Source organism: Mustela putorius, unplaced genomic scaffold (genome assembly GCF_011764305.1).
Source record: "Mustela putorius furo isolate JIRA1106 unplaced genomic scaffold, ASM1176430v1.1 tig00000580_pilon_pilon_pilon, whole genome shotgun sequence".
Taxonomy (NCBI): Eukaryota; Metazoa; Chordata; class Mammalia; order Carnivora; family Mustelidae; genus Mustela; species Mustela putorius.
The window spans coordinates 15,986,629-16,000,452 of record NW_025421423.1 but is presented as its reverse complement, the minus strand read 5'-3'; the positions used below and the strand labels follow the sequence as shown (position 1 = coordinate 16,000,452).

Below are 13,824 nucleotides of genomic sequence, written 5' to 3'. Positions count from 1 at the left end.
TGGAAAAGCTGTAAGTAGATTTAACATTTTAATATATGTGCTACCAAAGCGAGCACTAGATTTAACATTTTATTTTATTTTATTTTATTTTATTTATTTAAAGATTTTATTTATTTATTTGACAGAGATCACAAGTAGGCAGAGAGGCACGCAGAGAGAGAGGAGGAAGCAGACTTGGAGCAGAGAGCCCGACACAGGACTCGATCCCAGTACCCTGGGATCATGACCTGAGCTGAAGGCAGAGGCTTTAACCCACTGAGCCACCCAGGCACCCCTAGATTTAACATTTTAAAGGAAGATAGGATTTCTAGGGCTTTTTGCTATAGGTTTGATTTTTAGCTGGTTCTGGAAATTAAATTTTAATAAGGTAATACTGTTATTAAAATTTTTAAGTGCTACTTATTCATTGTAGAATGATTCAAATTACAAGGAAAGAAAATATATATTTATCAAGAAGTGTATTCTTTTTTATTATTGCTTTGTAACCTGATTTTTTAGATTAGTATTGTGAATATTTATGTTAATACCAATATGAATAACATAAATTAACATAAGTAAATAAAACAAAGCATTATTTCCTTTAAAGCTCAGTGTTCCATTAGATCAATTTATCATAATTCCTTTCATTCTGATGTTAGACATTTAGGTAGATTTAGAGCTGAAGCGATAGAAAACTAGCATGCTTTTCCAGAAATGGATAATGTGTTTTTGATAATATCAGGGGGCAAAGGGAAGTTTTAAAGTAAAAGAATGTCAAAGAGATTTCACTTTTGAACTGTAGGATAGCAAAGCACTGTATATTGTGCCCCAAGTTTTTCTTTTCCTTGTGTGAATTGGGGAAAATATTTTTTGGATAACTTTGTTTAGAATTACAGTAAGGATCAACATTGCTTTGACTTTTATGAAAAGAAAGAATGGGGACAAAACATTCTAAAACCACATTATCCAAAAAGCAATCCAAGTGTGCTGAGGGGCAGTGAATCCTGCTCTGTGTGATCTTCAGTGAGTACCTTGAGGTCTGTGGAGATGATCTGGCAGAGAGAAGAGGCTGCACTGTTGCCTGAGTTTTTTTGCAAGAGACTCTTCTTCCGTGGGAACAGACTGGTCAGGTTAAAAAGGTAGCTGCTGGTTTGGAAAGTGGTACATTCTGGAGAGCAGTCACCGTAGCTGCTTCAGTCAATAAAACATCAACAATTTAAAACATTCGAGGAAATTAAATATACTTAATTATTTGGTATGATTTATAGGGAGAAGGGATCTCCCCACAGCCCACACCATAAACTCTTGCCCTTCCTTCTTCTTCTTTGCCTAGAAACATTGGCTGTAAGCAGGTTTAGGGTGGACAGGTTTAGCCTGGTCTGCAGCCAAGGACCCACATACATAGTCATCAAAGTGCTTGTTCCTGTTTCAGGATGCGAACACTCTGCGAGGAGCTGCACCGCCCGTGGCAGCCCCGGTTGCACAGCCGTCCCTTCCACCGACACATCCAGCCTTGCCGCAGATGGCCGCACAGGGTAAGGGACCTCTTCGGCTCTGCAGATAACCAGAGTTAGCATCCTGGGTCCTTCAGTCATCAAACTGCATTGTCTGAGTACTGAGAGCTGGACCAGAGTGTAGGACTTGTTGGTTTGTCCCTGTGCACAGCGTTTTCTGCTCTGGAGAGGGGTTTGGTCTGCGTGCTTTGTCTCTGGCCGTGTGGCCTTGCCAGTTTCGGAATTGTGCTCTCAGCTGAGACACTTCCCTGAATGTAATTGTGCACTTCCTGTCAGCAGACGGGACTGTAGGTCTGAGTCATATGTGCCCGAGAACTTCAGGTTCCTTCTTCTCACCTGCTCCTGAGACTCCAGTAGATCTGGTTTTGGGAGAGCTGGTGAGGAGAGTGGTCAAGTCTGAAGCCTGTGGCAGAATGTAAGGTACTAGTCCAGACTTTTACCAAGAAACCAGGGTGGGTGACAGTAGAAACTTCTTGTTCTCTCGTAGCACCTCAGCCATCTGTTTCTGGCCTCCAGGCACCTTCACCTGCCTTAATGCAAGTTGCATCTATCGACTCGCACTCCACCATGTCTGGCCATGCCCAGGCCTTTCAGGTAACAATGTTTTAAAACCATATCAGTTTCAGGCTGTAATTTGTTAGGTTCTAGTCAGTCTCTCTTCTCCCTCCTGCACAGTCTTGTGGTAGCAGTACCCCACATCTGAATCTGTCATTTTCCCCCTTCCTGAGCCGCCACTATCTCATCTCTAAACCAGACAAGGATTATCTCCCTTGCAGGTTGTTGTAAAGCTGAAAGGCAAGAACAGGCAGAGCACTGGTACAAGGCCTGGCAAACAGTCAAGGCCCAGTCAGCATTTGTGTACCTTTCCTTTGCACACAACTCTCCTTAAGACATATAAATGCAAATCCCCTGCTCTGGTCTGCTAGAGCCGAGAGGCTAAGGTTCTGCACTATAGGTAGCAGAATACTTGTAAGTTGAGGTGTATAGAAAATACAGGGGCACTCTGTTGTCTAGTTACCCTCCAAACGGGCGCTCTGAAAGTAGGATATTTTTCTGTTTTCACAGAAGGTAGTCTGCTTCTGCTGTTTGCCGGGATAGTGGACTCTAACTAATGACACATTTGGTGGGTAAACATACTCCCAGTGATAAGAGGGCTTCACTTCTTGGTGATTCTTAGTAGACTGGTGGGAGTGATGGTGAGCGGGCTATGCGCCATTGGAACAGGATGTATTAGAATTAAAAGAAATCCCACCTTGCCCTCTCCCTGCTCTCTAGTGGACAATTCTGTCCTATAGACTAATTTTTGGTTTTGGTTTTGTTTTTTTAAATAATGGATGGATAGTTTATCTGTCCCTGGAAATTAGTTGGATTTCCTTAAATCAAGGAAGAATAACCATCATCATTTAAAAGAAAGCTGCTGTTGATTGAGCATTTACCATCTGCTGGGCACTTAATTTACCAGTTCTGAGGAACTTTACCTATATATCACATCATCTAGTCCACACAACAACCCTGAGTGGCATTACTGTTGTCATCTCATAGTTCCAGGTGACCAAGGTTCAGGGGAAAAGGAGAGCTCTTGGTCACAAGAGAGTTAGAGTCTTGTGGGGGAGAGCCATCCTTTGGAGACTCATGGATTTATTTTGGAATCCCAAAGAATACCTGTCCTTTGATCCCAGTGGAAACTCAGCTGAGTGTCTGTTTTTATTTATTTATTTATTTTTAACGATTTTATTTATTTTTGCGTGCATGCATGCATAGGAGAGAGAGAGCGCGCACGTGTACGCACAGGGGGCAGAGGGAGAAACAGATTTCCCACCAAGCAGAGAGCCCCAGGACTCTGTCCCAGCAATCTGTGATCATGACCTGATGATCCAAAGGCAGACACTTAACCGACTGAACCACCCAGGGCGCCCTCAGCCAAGTCTCTTTACAGTTTCTTAGACCATCAGTAGGCCTGACAGTCGGGAACTGAATTCCTACTTAATTAAATCATAGTGCCAGAGGAGCAGGGAGTGACCTGAGACAACCTTCCTTCACTTTCTGGCGAGGACTTCAGTGACCCGGTGCTGTGTCTCTGGATGACACAGAGAATTCTCCTGCAGTGCCTTCCCACTACCAAATCCGGTCTCCTCTGTCTCCAGCTTTAATAGATTTGCATCTCCTTCCAGCTTAATCTCTTTATTCCATTAAGACAGTTGAAGCAGAAGAGAGAGCCCTGACTGTACCTTGGCATTGTCTCAGCCCTATGCAGGTATGCAAGCCTACACTTATCCCCACACATCAGCCGTCACCTCCCAGCTGCAGCCCGCCCGGCCCCTGTACCCCGCTCCGCTCTCTCAGTCTCCCCATTTTCAAGGTAGGCCATGGGCCCTCCATGTCTTATCTTCCACTCTTGCTCTGCTCTCCATCCTCCCACCCCCTTTCCATTTTCACGCCAACAGATCTCGGCTTTTTTGTTTTTAACAGCTTTGTTGAGGTGAAATGTATGTATCATACAGTTCACTCAATGTAGGTGTATAATTTAGGATTTTTTTCTGTAAGTTTACAGAGTTGCACAACCTTCACCACAATCCAGTTTTAGAACATTTACGTCTTCCCCCCAAACCACCTTATGCCTACTTTCTGTTTTGTTTCTTGCATGTTCTCCCTCCAGCCCTTTTCCGTTGCTCAATCAGTGTGGCTCTGTAGAGTTTCTAGAAAACAGTAAGGGAGTGAAATGTTGGGGAAATCGGGAGAAAGCATGGTAACTGTTGGTGGGTGTTCGGTATCTCAAATGAAAGCTACTTTGAAATTATGGTAATCATATGCTTTTATAAAAAAGTCAACACAAAAGAGTATAAAATCACACCCCCCACCATAGGAAACTGTTGTTGACAGTTACTTGGGTAACTTTTCAGTTATCTTTCATACAAGTACCAAGTGTGCATACAAGCACACTGATATAAAAAACAAAACAAAATGTAATTTTTTATAACAAAACAAAATAAAATGTAAAAAACTGGCATGCTATTCTACCTTCTTATTCTGTAGCTTATCTTTGGTATTAGGACAGTGGTAGAAAGGAGCCGGTATATCCTACAATGTAATTTATGGTCCCAGATTGGTAAGGGTTTCAGGGATGCTACCTTTGTCTGGAAACCCTGCCACTTCTCCATCTGGGAGGCCATCAGATCTCACCTCTGTGAAGCCTTCCCTGATTGTTACCATCCCTTCTTCCTCTCTTCCACAGACATAACTGTGTCCATGTGCCACTAAAAGATTAATGTTGCTTTTCTTTATGCTCTTTTTGTACCTTGTATGTGGTCCATTTTTTGCACTTAAAACACTCTGTTGTAATGATCTGTTTCCATGTGAGTCTCCCCACCAGACTGTGAGCTCGCCAAGGGCAGGAACTGGGTTTCATTCGCTGCTAAACCCCTGGTACCTGGTATCATGTCTGGCTTGCAGTTGGAGAGTGGAGAAGCAGTCTGAGCTGTTAGTGCTCTGACAGACCAAAGTGGGCATCCATGTGCTCTGGACCAGGTCGTACCCCTCAGAGCATTTTGCAGGAGCAGAGCTTATTTACTGTTAGCTTTGGAGCCCTTTTGCCTCTGGGTCTTCTATGTCTTCTAACAGTGTGAATCACCTACAACATTTACTATTTTGGGATGTTTATTTCTTTCTTTCCTGTGCTGAAAGAGCTGTTGGCTTTTCCTCACACAGTACCTTCTGCTCTGGTTTCATAAGGTTCTTTTTGGCTTTTGTCTGCTTAGGATCTGGTGACATGGCTTCATTTCTCATGACTGAGGCCCGGCAACATAACACTGAAATTCGTATGGCAGTCAGCAAAGTGGCTGATAAAATGGATCATCTCATGACGAAGGTGGGTGAGTCAGGGTGGGGGCTGTGTTGAAAGTGGGGGAATGAACAGAAGCAATCAAGGCTATGGGTAAACTCTTACTTGGTTTCCTGCATCCCTAGTAGTCAGCAGTTATTTCCCTAGAAGGTTACATTTTTGTTTGGCGTCCAGTTAGCAGAAGAAAACTCAGGCTTATGTTAGAGATTGTCTCAGAAACTCGTTAAGCCTTTCCAAAAAGTCAAAAGGTCTTAAGTGGTCAGATCTTGGGTCAAGTTTTATTTCTCCATTTAAAAATTTCTCTCAAAGTCTTTCCGTCCCCACATTTGTAGGTTGAAGAGTTACAGAAGCACAGCGCTGGCAGCTCCCTGCTGCCTCCCAGCATGGCGCTTACGATGGAAACAAGCATGATTATGAGCAACATCCAACGTATTATTCAGGTAAGAGGGATTGGGAAGAGAACACAGCCTGGAGGTCTTGCCCCCTTCTCTTCCAGGATGCACTACCCTCTAAAACCTCTGCTGCCCAGATAGCATGTGATCTGTGCTACACTGATTTGGAAATTCTGGAAAATCCATTACAGCCTAATTTGGTCCAAGTGACTTATCACTATAGAGTCACAAGGAAACATTTCTTTTGGACTGTATTTTAGAATTTTGCTTCATTTTGTGGCCATTTCTATGTTTAATCTGTTGGGCATCGTGATTTGTATCTTAGATTGATTTGATGTTTTAAATATTATATCGATGTGGACATAAGTTCTAGTTTTTTATCTCAAAATTTGTATCAGTGTCGCCTGTCAGTTCAAGTTGATTCCCTTATATCTGGCACTTTCCTCCCAAAAACTTAAGTTATACATCATATATTTTGATTTTAGGAAAATGAAAGATTGAAGCAAGAGCTCCTTGAAAAGAGCAGTCGGATAGAAGAACAGAATGACAAGATTAGTGAACTAATTGAACGAAATCAGAGGTAATGACAGGTATGGGGCACTGGTTAGGATGGACAAAGGGTTTCATTTGTAAATGCCCAAGTTGGATAAACATGGGTTTGGTTTTGTTTTTTAGGTTTGTTTGTTTTTAATTTCACAGAGAGAGATCACAAGTAGGCAAAGAGGCAAGCATAGAGAGAGGGGGGGAAGCAGGCTCCCTGCTGAACAGAGAACCCAATGCAGAACTCGATCCCAGGACCCTGAGATCATGAACTGAGCCGAAAGCAGAGGCTTAACCCACTGAACTACCCTGGTGCCCCAATAAACATGTTTGTTTAGGGTAGCTATGTGTACTGGTGCTACTTCTGTTTCCTTCCTGTCGTGTGAATTATTTGTTTTCTGAGAGGAATTCTGGTAGAAAGAACACAGTAGGCTGTAATGTCAGGCAGACCTGTTTTGAATGCCAGCTCTGCTCCTCTTTGGTTGGGTGGCTTTGGGTATTTATTCCTCCTGGCCTTCACTTCTTCATCTGTAAAAGTAGTGTTAAAACTTAGAACACTCTTAGGGGCGCCTGGGTGGCTCAGTGGGTTAAGTCTCTGCCTTTGGCTCAGGTCATGATCTCAGGGACCTGGGATCAAGCCCCACATCGGGCTCTCTGCTCAGCAGTGAGCCTGCTTCCCTCCCTCTCTGCCTGCCTCTCTGCCTACTTGCGGTCTCTCTCTGTCAAATAAATAAATAAAATCTTAAAAAAAAAAACAAAAAAAACAACTTACAACACTCTTAGAAAATACTGTCAACTCTCCTCTCTAGTCTGTGGGCTATTTCATCAACCAGAACTTCACTGATTTCCATATAAAGCCCAAACATCATATAATTTTTTTCCCGACCCTTCTGAAGAGTTTGGTGGCGGGGAGCGGGAGTGTGTAGTCAGGGGAACATGTAGCAAATGGCCTTTCACTTAGAAAATCATTCTTCATGTTCCTCTTTTCTAGTGTCTCTTGTTCTCCCACTTGGTGGGGTTGGGGGAGCTGGCAGGGGAAGGTGAGGGGAAAGTGCTCTCCTCTTTCATCCTTCCTTCCCCCTTACCACACATGGATATCTTTTCCCCTATGTCACAGATACGTTGAGCAGAGTAACCTGATGATGGAGAAGAGGAACAACTCACTTCAAACAGCCACAGAAAACACACAGGCAAGAGTCTTGCATGCTGAACAAGAGAAGGTAAAGTAACGAGGGAGAGAAAAGCCCGTCAGGACGTGTAGAGCTAAGGAGTGCTCCTATGTACGTACTTACCAGACTGCTTTTCAGCAAAAAAAAAAAAAAAAAAAAAAAACTTGCCATCATTGGGAATAGAACCAGAAAGCTTCTAACAGATTTTACTATATCCCCCACCCCCAAACTTCTATTTTGTTTTTTTAATAAAGATTTTATTTCTTTGCCAGAGAGAGAGAGAGAGAAAGGGCATGAGAGTACAAGCAGGGGGAGTGGAAGGGAGAGGGAGAAGCAGGCTCCGCACTGAGCAGGGAGCCTGATGGGGGACTCAATCCTGGGACTCTGGGATCATGACCTGAGCTGAAACCAGATGCTTAGCCAGCTGAGCCACCCAGGAGTCCCCAGACTTCTGTTTTAAAGTACGCTTTACAATGAATTGACTTAAGAACTATCACTGGTGTTAGTAATTTGGATTACATTGTTTATTAGCAAATGAAATTTATTCTCCTGACCCAATCAGAAAATTCCCATTATGCCATGTAATAAACACTTCAGTGGAATTTAGGATTGTCTAGCTTATTCCTTCATCTACATCTGCCAGAGCATTTTTAAGTACTGCTGCCTGGCTTCAATCCATTCGGAAGGAGGCATTTCGACCTGTTCTGGAGTAGCTCTAAGGAAGACTGGTGGGTCTTGGCCTGGGCTGATGCTGACACTCCTCCTGGCACACTCCCGTCGCTGTTCCAGTGACACTGTTTATCTCGAGTGGAGTTCAGTTTGGGCTACTGCTCCTCAGCTGGAGATCTTGACCCAGCCATCTGCTGTTGTCTCTGAGGTTTAAGTAACAGGTTATATTTTGTATTTGAATTTTTCCTGAACACTTGGAGAGTTGAGTGGAATGTACTTTATAACCCATGGGAACTTACTCACTTTCTCATAATCCAGTAATGCTGAGGATTCCTTACTTAGGTCTCATGCTGTTAGTATTCTCTGTGTTCTCTTAGTTATAGTGCCCTGGGAAGAACTAGCTCTGACCCCTTACCCTCTGATAAGCAGTGCCTTGCCTGCATAGCCCTGTTCCCAACTTGACCCCAGTCCGGTCTCACTGCTGCTTCCCACGTCCCTTGTTTGTTGTGGCTGACTGCTCTGGCCTGGATCAAGGTCAGCAGCCTGTGATGCTGGCATCGCTCAGCACTTCTGGAGTCACCTCACTCTCCAGTAACCATGCCTTTTACTATTTCTCCTTCCTCTACTTTTATTTTCTTGCTCTCATTTACTCCTTTTAAAATTTTTTAGTCTGTAGGCCTGGCAGGGACACCTAAGTATATTGTTTGGTTGAGTTGTTAGACCTGTTATTCAGGTCTAATTACTAGAACTTGTTCTAGATCAGTGGTTCCCACACTCTACTCTGGCTGCCTCCAGATCACTGGAGGTGCTTGATTAAAAATACATATTCTTAAACTTCACCTTGAGACTCTTTTTTTAAAAGATTTTATCCATTTATATATTTGTTAGAGAGAGAAAGCACAAGCAGGCAGAGTGGCAGGCAGAGGCAGAGAGAGAAGCAGGCTCCCTGCCAAGCTAGGAGCCCAATGTGGGACTCGATCCCATGACCCGAGCCAAAGGCAGTGGCCCAACCAACTGAGCCACCCAGGCGTCCCACACCTTTAGATTCTTATTCAACATTATGTAGCCTAGGGCTGAATCTGTACTTTTCAGAAGCTCCTTTTGACTCTGATGCACAGCCAGCTAGGATTCGCTGCTCTTTGTTATTTCTTTTGCTGCGAGCTCTGGCCATGGCAGCTGGGCACCTTTGTTTTTAGAAACTTCATCATGTGATTTTCATGTTGCGCATCAGTGGGGTGTGTGTTTGTATGTGTGTGTGCCAGTAACATTTACAAAACAGGCAACAGGCCAGTTTGGCCTGGGGGTCAGAGTTTGCCAGTCCCAAGAGTTAGCTTATTAATCCACCCATCCACCCACATGATTCCTTTTTTTTTTTTTTTTAAAGATTTATTTATTTATTTTAGAGCGTGTGCGCAAGCAGGGGAACTGGCAGAGAGAGAGAGGGAGAGAATCTCAAGAAGACTCTGGCTCACCATGGGGCTGGATCTCGTGGGCCTGGGACCATGACCTGAGCTGAAGTCAGGAGTCAGACAGACGCTCAACCAGCTGTGCCACCCAATGATCCCATATTGATAAACAAAATGGTTGGCACAGTGCCAGGCAGCTGGTGGCTGCTCTGTCTGTAATAGCAGAACATGCAGTAGTCACAACAGTGAGAACGGCTCTCTTAAATCCCCACCAGGTTCTAGGCACGTGCGTGCTTCCCACGCATCTGAGAGCATCTCCCGGGCCGAGGAGCGCTGTGCTTGGGGAGCTGGGTACCAAGTATCACACGCCTCACTGGACACTTTGACACTTTTCAAGGCTCAACCCCCCCCCTGCTTTCCTTTTGCTCCATTTCTTGCTTACTTGACAGTCGTCCCTGTGAGGGCTGTCCTCCCAAAGGGACATCATCAAGGTCCTTTCATCCCTGGAGGCAGCTCTCTGCCTTAAACGCAGCTGAGAGAGTTTGGACTGAGTGCTCAGTGGACATTTGGTGAACGGAATTCCTTATTTTTCTCTGTGACAGGGTTAGTATTTCCACAGAAAACCCTGGACTAATGGAAGAGCTGTCGGAGGTCACCTGGTTTGACCTTCCTGTTTTACAGAGCACACACTGCAGCCCAGAGAGAGGAAGCAGCTTGCCTAAGGGCCTCACTTCCAGTCAACTGCACCTTTCCTTTTGTCAGATTTCCATTTTGCTTTGATACCATTTTCCTGCTTCTGACTTGAACACATCTTTTTACTTGTTTTTCTGAACCCTTGGTTCTCCGTGCCTTTGCTTTCCTTTCATCCGTTCGCTGTTTTCTCTGTGCACACAGGTATGTTTGGGTGAGAGTATTACTTGCCATGCTTCTCATAGGCCTTTCCAAGTAAGGCCCTGAGATAAAAAGAGCTTTTGAGTGACCTTTCACTCTGCTTGTCCTTTGGTGTGAGAGGGACCACCCATCTCACGGTTTCCCACCCAGTGACCTTCAGCCCTTCCAGTGGTCTTAGCTGCTGTGAAGCCTTTGTAAGTGGCCCTCACTGTGGTATTTGTGAGCTCTCGAGCTGTAGGCAGACATGAAGCTCTCTGGGTGCTGTGTGAGCTCAGGTTCCAGTAGGCCACGTGGGGCAGGGCAGAGACTTAAACTTTGATTCTACTTGGGGCAGATAGATGAAAGCCCCTCTTCTATCTGGAAGTTCTAGCTGCCATTGTCCTCTGTGTTTAACAGGTAAAACCCTAAGGCTACTGAATAGCAAAAGTAAGTATCTTAGGTCTCAAACTGTTAAAGAAAAAATTATTCAGACACTTCCTGAAGCAGTAAGGAGGACTTTATTCTAGACTGTTGCAGTAGGACAGAAAGAGTGGGCTCCACTCCACATAGTAAGGGCAGATGGGGGAGTCGTAGCTAAGGAGTGGATGAGAGGTCGGTGCTGGAAAATTATTCAGAGGAGACCTCATGGGTGGGGGGATTCTTGGTAAACTGACCTAGTAGGATTCTTGCTAATGACTGGCGAAGGACCCGGATACCAAAGGTCAAGGATGAAGAACTTGTTCAGATATCGGGGGAAGGGTTCTCTCTGAACGGACCTAGCAGGATTCTTGCTAAAACTAGACAGGGCAGGCCATAGACAGGGTGGGAGGCCAAGGTCAGGGGCTTAGAAGAACCTGACTAAAGTTTGGTCAAAGAGAGAGTGTGTCAGTGGACTCTCAGATACTCATTCATAGCCTGTTTTTGTTTTATATACACTCTTAACTTACTTTATTTCCTTCACGTTTAGGAAAGCCAAAATACTAGATTTTAAATGGAAGCTAGCAAACCAGTAAAGGCTTTGGAACATTTACATCTGCAGGGGCATAGTGAATAGCCTGAGAGGGGACAAGTGACAGTACGAAGGAGACAACGGTAAATGCACCTCAGGTAGAATAGCGTAGGAGTAGTTAGAGGATTAGTGGCATAGTAATGTAGGAGAGATGGTCCAGCCTCATACTTGATTGTCCGAACGTTAAGACTGGTCACCAGTGGAGCAACTGTTCACTGCCTTTCTTATCATCTCATTTCTGCTCATTTTATGGAAACACGTCAGTTAAGGTGACAAGGATGTGCTATTTGTCACTTGTTTACCATTCCGTTTTATTGACCATCCTCTTAATCATCAGGGTTTCTGCGTGGAGTATCATTAGAGGCTTCTCCAGGGGGTCATTGTGGTTTCATCAGCTGTTATTTGAGAGCATATAGCTTCTGTGAGGCCAGGGCACCATTTGCAATACGTGGAACACACAAAAAACTGAAGCATGGCCGTCTCGTTAGCTCTCTTCTTGCAGGGACCCCCAGAGCAGTCACTGTCAGGTGGCTGAGCTTTCCATCATCCTTCCATGGGTAGTCAGGACCATTTGGGAGAAACTACAGATTCAGATGTTGATTGCAGTTGAAGGCATTCAATTTAATTTTAAAATATCCTTTTCATATTAAGAAAAATACATGTGTGTTCTAGAAAAGTTAGAAAATGGCAGGAATACCGTTTCTCATGTATCATAATTTGCTTAAGCAAGCCCATTTTCCAGCATTTTATTTCTCCATTCTTTAGCAACTGTAAACAATCTGCTTCGAACATCTTGTAGCAAGATTTTTGTTAAGTTTGCACAGTGCTTCCTAAGGACAAATTTCTGCAAGGGAATTCCTGGGTCAGAGAGGTGGTCCGTTTTGAAGGCTTGATGTTGGCTTAACGTAGGTTGAGGGTGCCTTAGCTCTCTTCCTACCAGTTCAGTCAGTGTAGAGTGTGTGAAGTTGGGTCATCACTTGGAGACAGGGGACACCTGTGTTTGACGTGGCATCATACTTTGTTACCATTCAGGTCAAGGTGACAGAAGAGTTAGCAGCCGCCACCGCTCAAGTCTCCCGTCTGCAGCTGAAAGTGACTGCTCACCAAAAGAAAGAAACGGAGCTGCAGATGGAGCTGACAGAAAGCTTGAAGGAGACAGACCTCCTTAGAGGCCAGCTTACCAAACTGCAGGCAGAGCTCCCAGGTACGTCCCTGGTGGAGGGACTGGGATGGTCACCATTTAAACCTAAGGAATTAAACTGAGGGGTTCCTGGCTGGCTCAGTTAGTAGAGCATGTGACTCTTGATCTCAGGGTCGTGAGTTCAAGGCCAGTGTTGAAGGGTAGAATTCACTTAATTAAAAAAAAAAAAAAATATGGGCGCCTGGATGGCTCACTCGGTTAAGCATCTGCCTTTGGATCAGGTTATGATCCTGGAATCCAGGGATCAAGTCCCACGTCGGGCTCTCTGCTTCTCCTCCTGCCCTCCCTCCACCCCATGCTTGCTCTCTCACACACTTTGTTTCTCTGGCACTCAAATAAATAAATAAAATTTAAAAATAAAAAAATTCTGGGGCACCTAGGTGGCTCAGTGGGTTAAAACCTTTGCCTTCGGCTCAGGTCATGATCCCAGGGTCCTGGGATAGAGCCCCACATCGGGCTCTCTGCTCAGCAGGGAGCCTGCTTCCTCCTCTCTCTCTGCCTGACTCTCTGCCTACTTGTGCTGTCAAATAAATAAATAAAATCTTTAAAAAAATAAAAAAATAGAAATAAAAAAATTCTGTCCTTCTTTCAAATCCATTTGGCTTGATGCTCATGAAATTTGTGAAGGACTGAGGCAAAAATGGAAGTAGATTGGTATAAACCTACACCACGGCTTGACATAAAGGACAACCAAAGAAATGACTGTTTATCTGGAGTTGATCCGTGACCATTTTCCCACTTCATTTCGCAAGTGTTGCCCTCACTGTCTTGGTACTTGTGTTTGGCTCAGGGGCCTGGGAGAGTTTACTGTGTTCCTCTAACTCGTGGCTCAGTGGAAGTTTAAGAAAGAAACGCTTCCTGTAGTAGCCACCTCCTTCCTAGAGGATGGATTCCAGCCCTTCAGCCTGGCACTTGAGGCCCCTCCAGCTTGCTGCAGCTTCAGCACATCCTGTGGCTCTGGTCTTACCTTTTTATCCATGCTCTTCTCTGGACCTGCTGTGTCCACTGTCACCAGTATTTGTCTCCAGTTCTCCAAAATCTCTTTCAGAAACTTTCCTTTTTTTTTCTGGAACAGTTGATCGCTTTTAGAATCCTTTACCGTGAGTACATTATTATGGCCATTATCAGTTAGTTAGTCTCAAATCAGCACTATTTCTATGTCTGTATTCCTTCTAGAATACAAGCCTCTAGAGGACAAGGGTGGGCGTCTTGCTCATCTCTGCGAAGTCCTTTCCTC

At 44.5% G+C, this 13,824-nt stretch overlaps 1 protein-coding gene across 5 annotated transcripts in view; it reads left to right on the top strand.

Annotated features, from left to right (window-relative positions):
• FKBP15 (FKBP prolyl isomerase family member 15) overlaps positions 1 to 13,824 on the top strand; it is a 54,508-nt gene that overhangs the window by 30,282 nt on the left and 10,402 nt on the right. For 4 of the 5 annotated variants that reach the window (XM_045081730.1, XM_045081729.1, XM_045081727.1 and 1 more), the window contains 8 exons: positions 1,412 to 1,514; positions 1,981 to 2,087; positions 3,738 to 3,852; positions 5,249 to 5,358; positions 5,664 to 5,771; positions 6,209 to 6,303; positions 7,381 to 7,483; positions 12,419 to 12,590. In XM_045081730.1, the coding sequence (XP_044937665.1) occupies positions 1,412 to 1,514; positions 1,981 to 2,087; positions 3,738 to 3,852; positions 5,249 to 5,358; positions 5,664 to 5,771; positions 6,209 to 6,303; positions 7,381 to 7,483; positions 12,419 to 12,590 (913 nt within the window). The remainder of the gene's footprint in view (positions 1 to 1,411; positions 1,515 to 1,980; positions 2,088 to 3,737; positions 3,853 to 5,248; positions 5,359 to 5,663; positions 5,772 to 6,208; positions 6,304 to 7,380; positions 7,484 to 12,418; positions 12,591 to 13,824) is intronic. The other variant, XM_045081728.1, reaches the window with a different exon arrangement.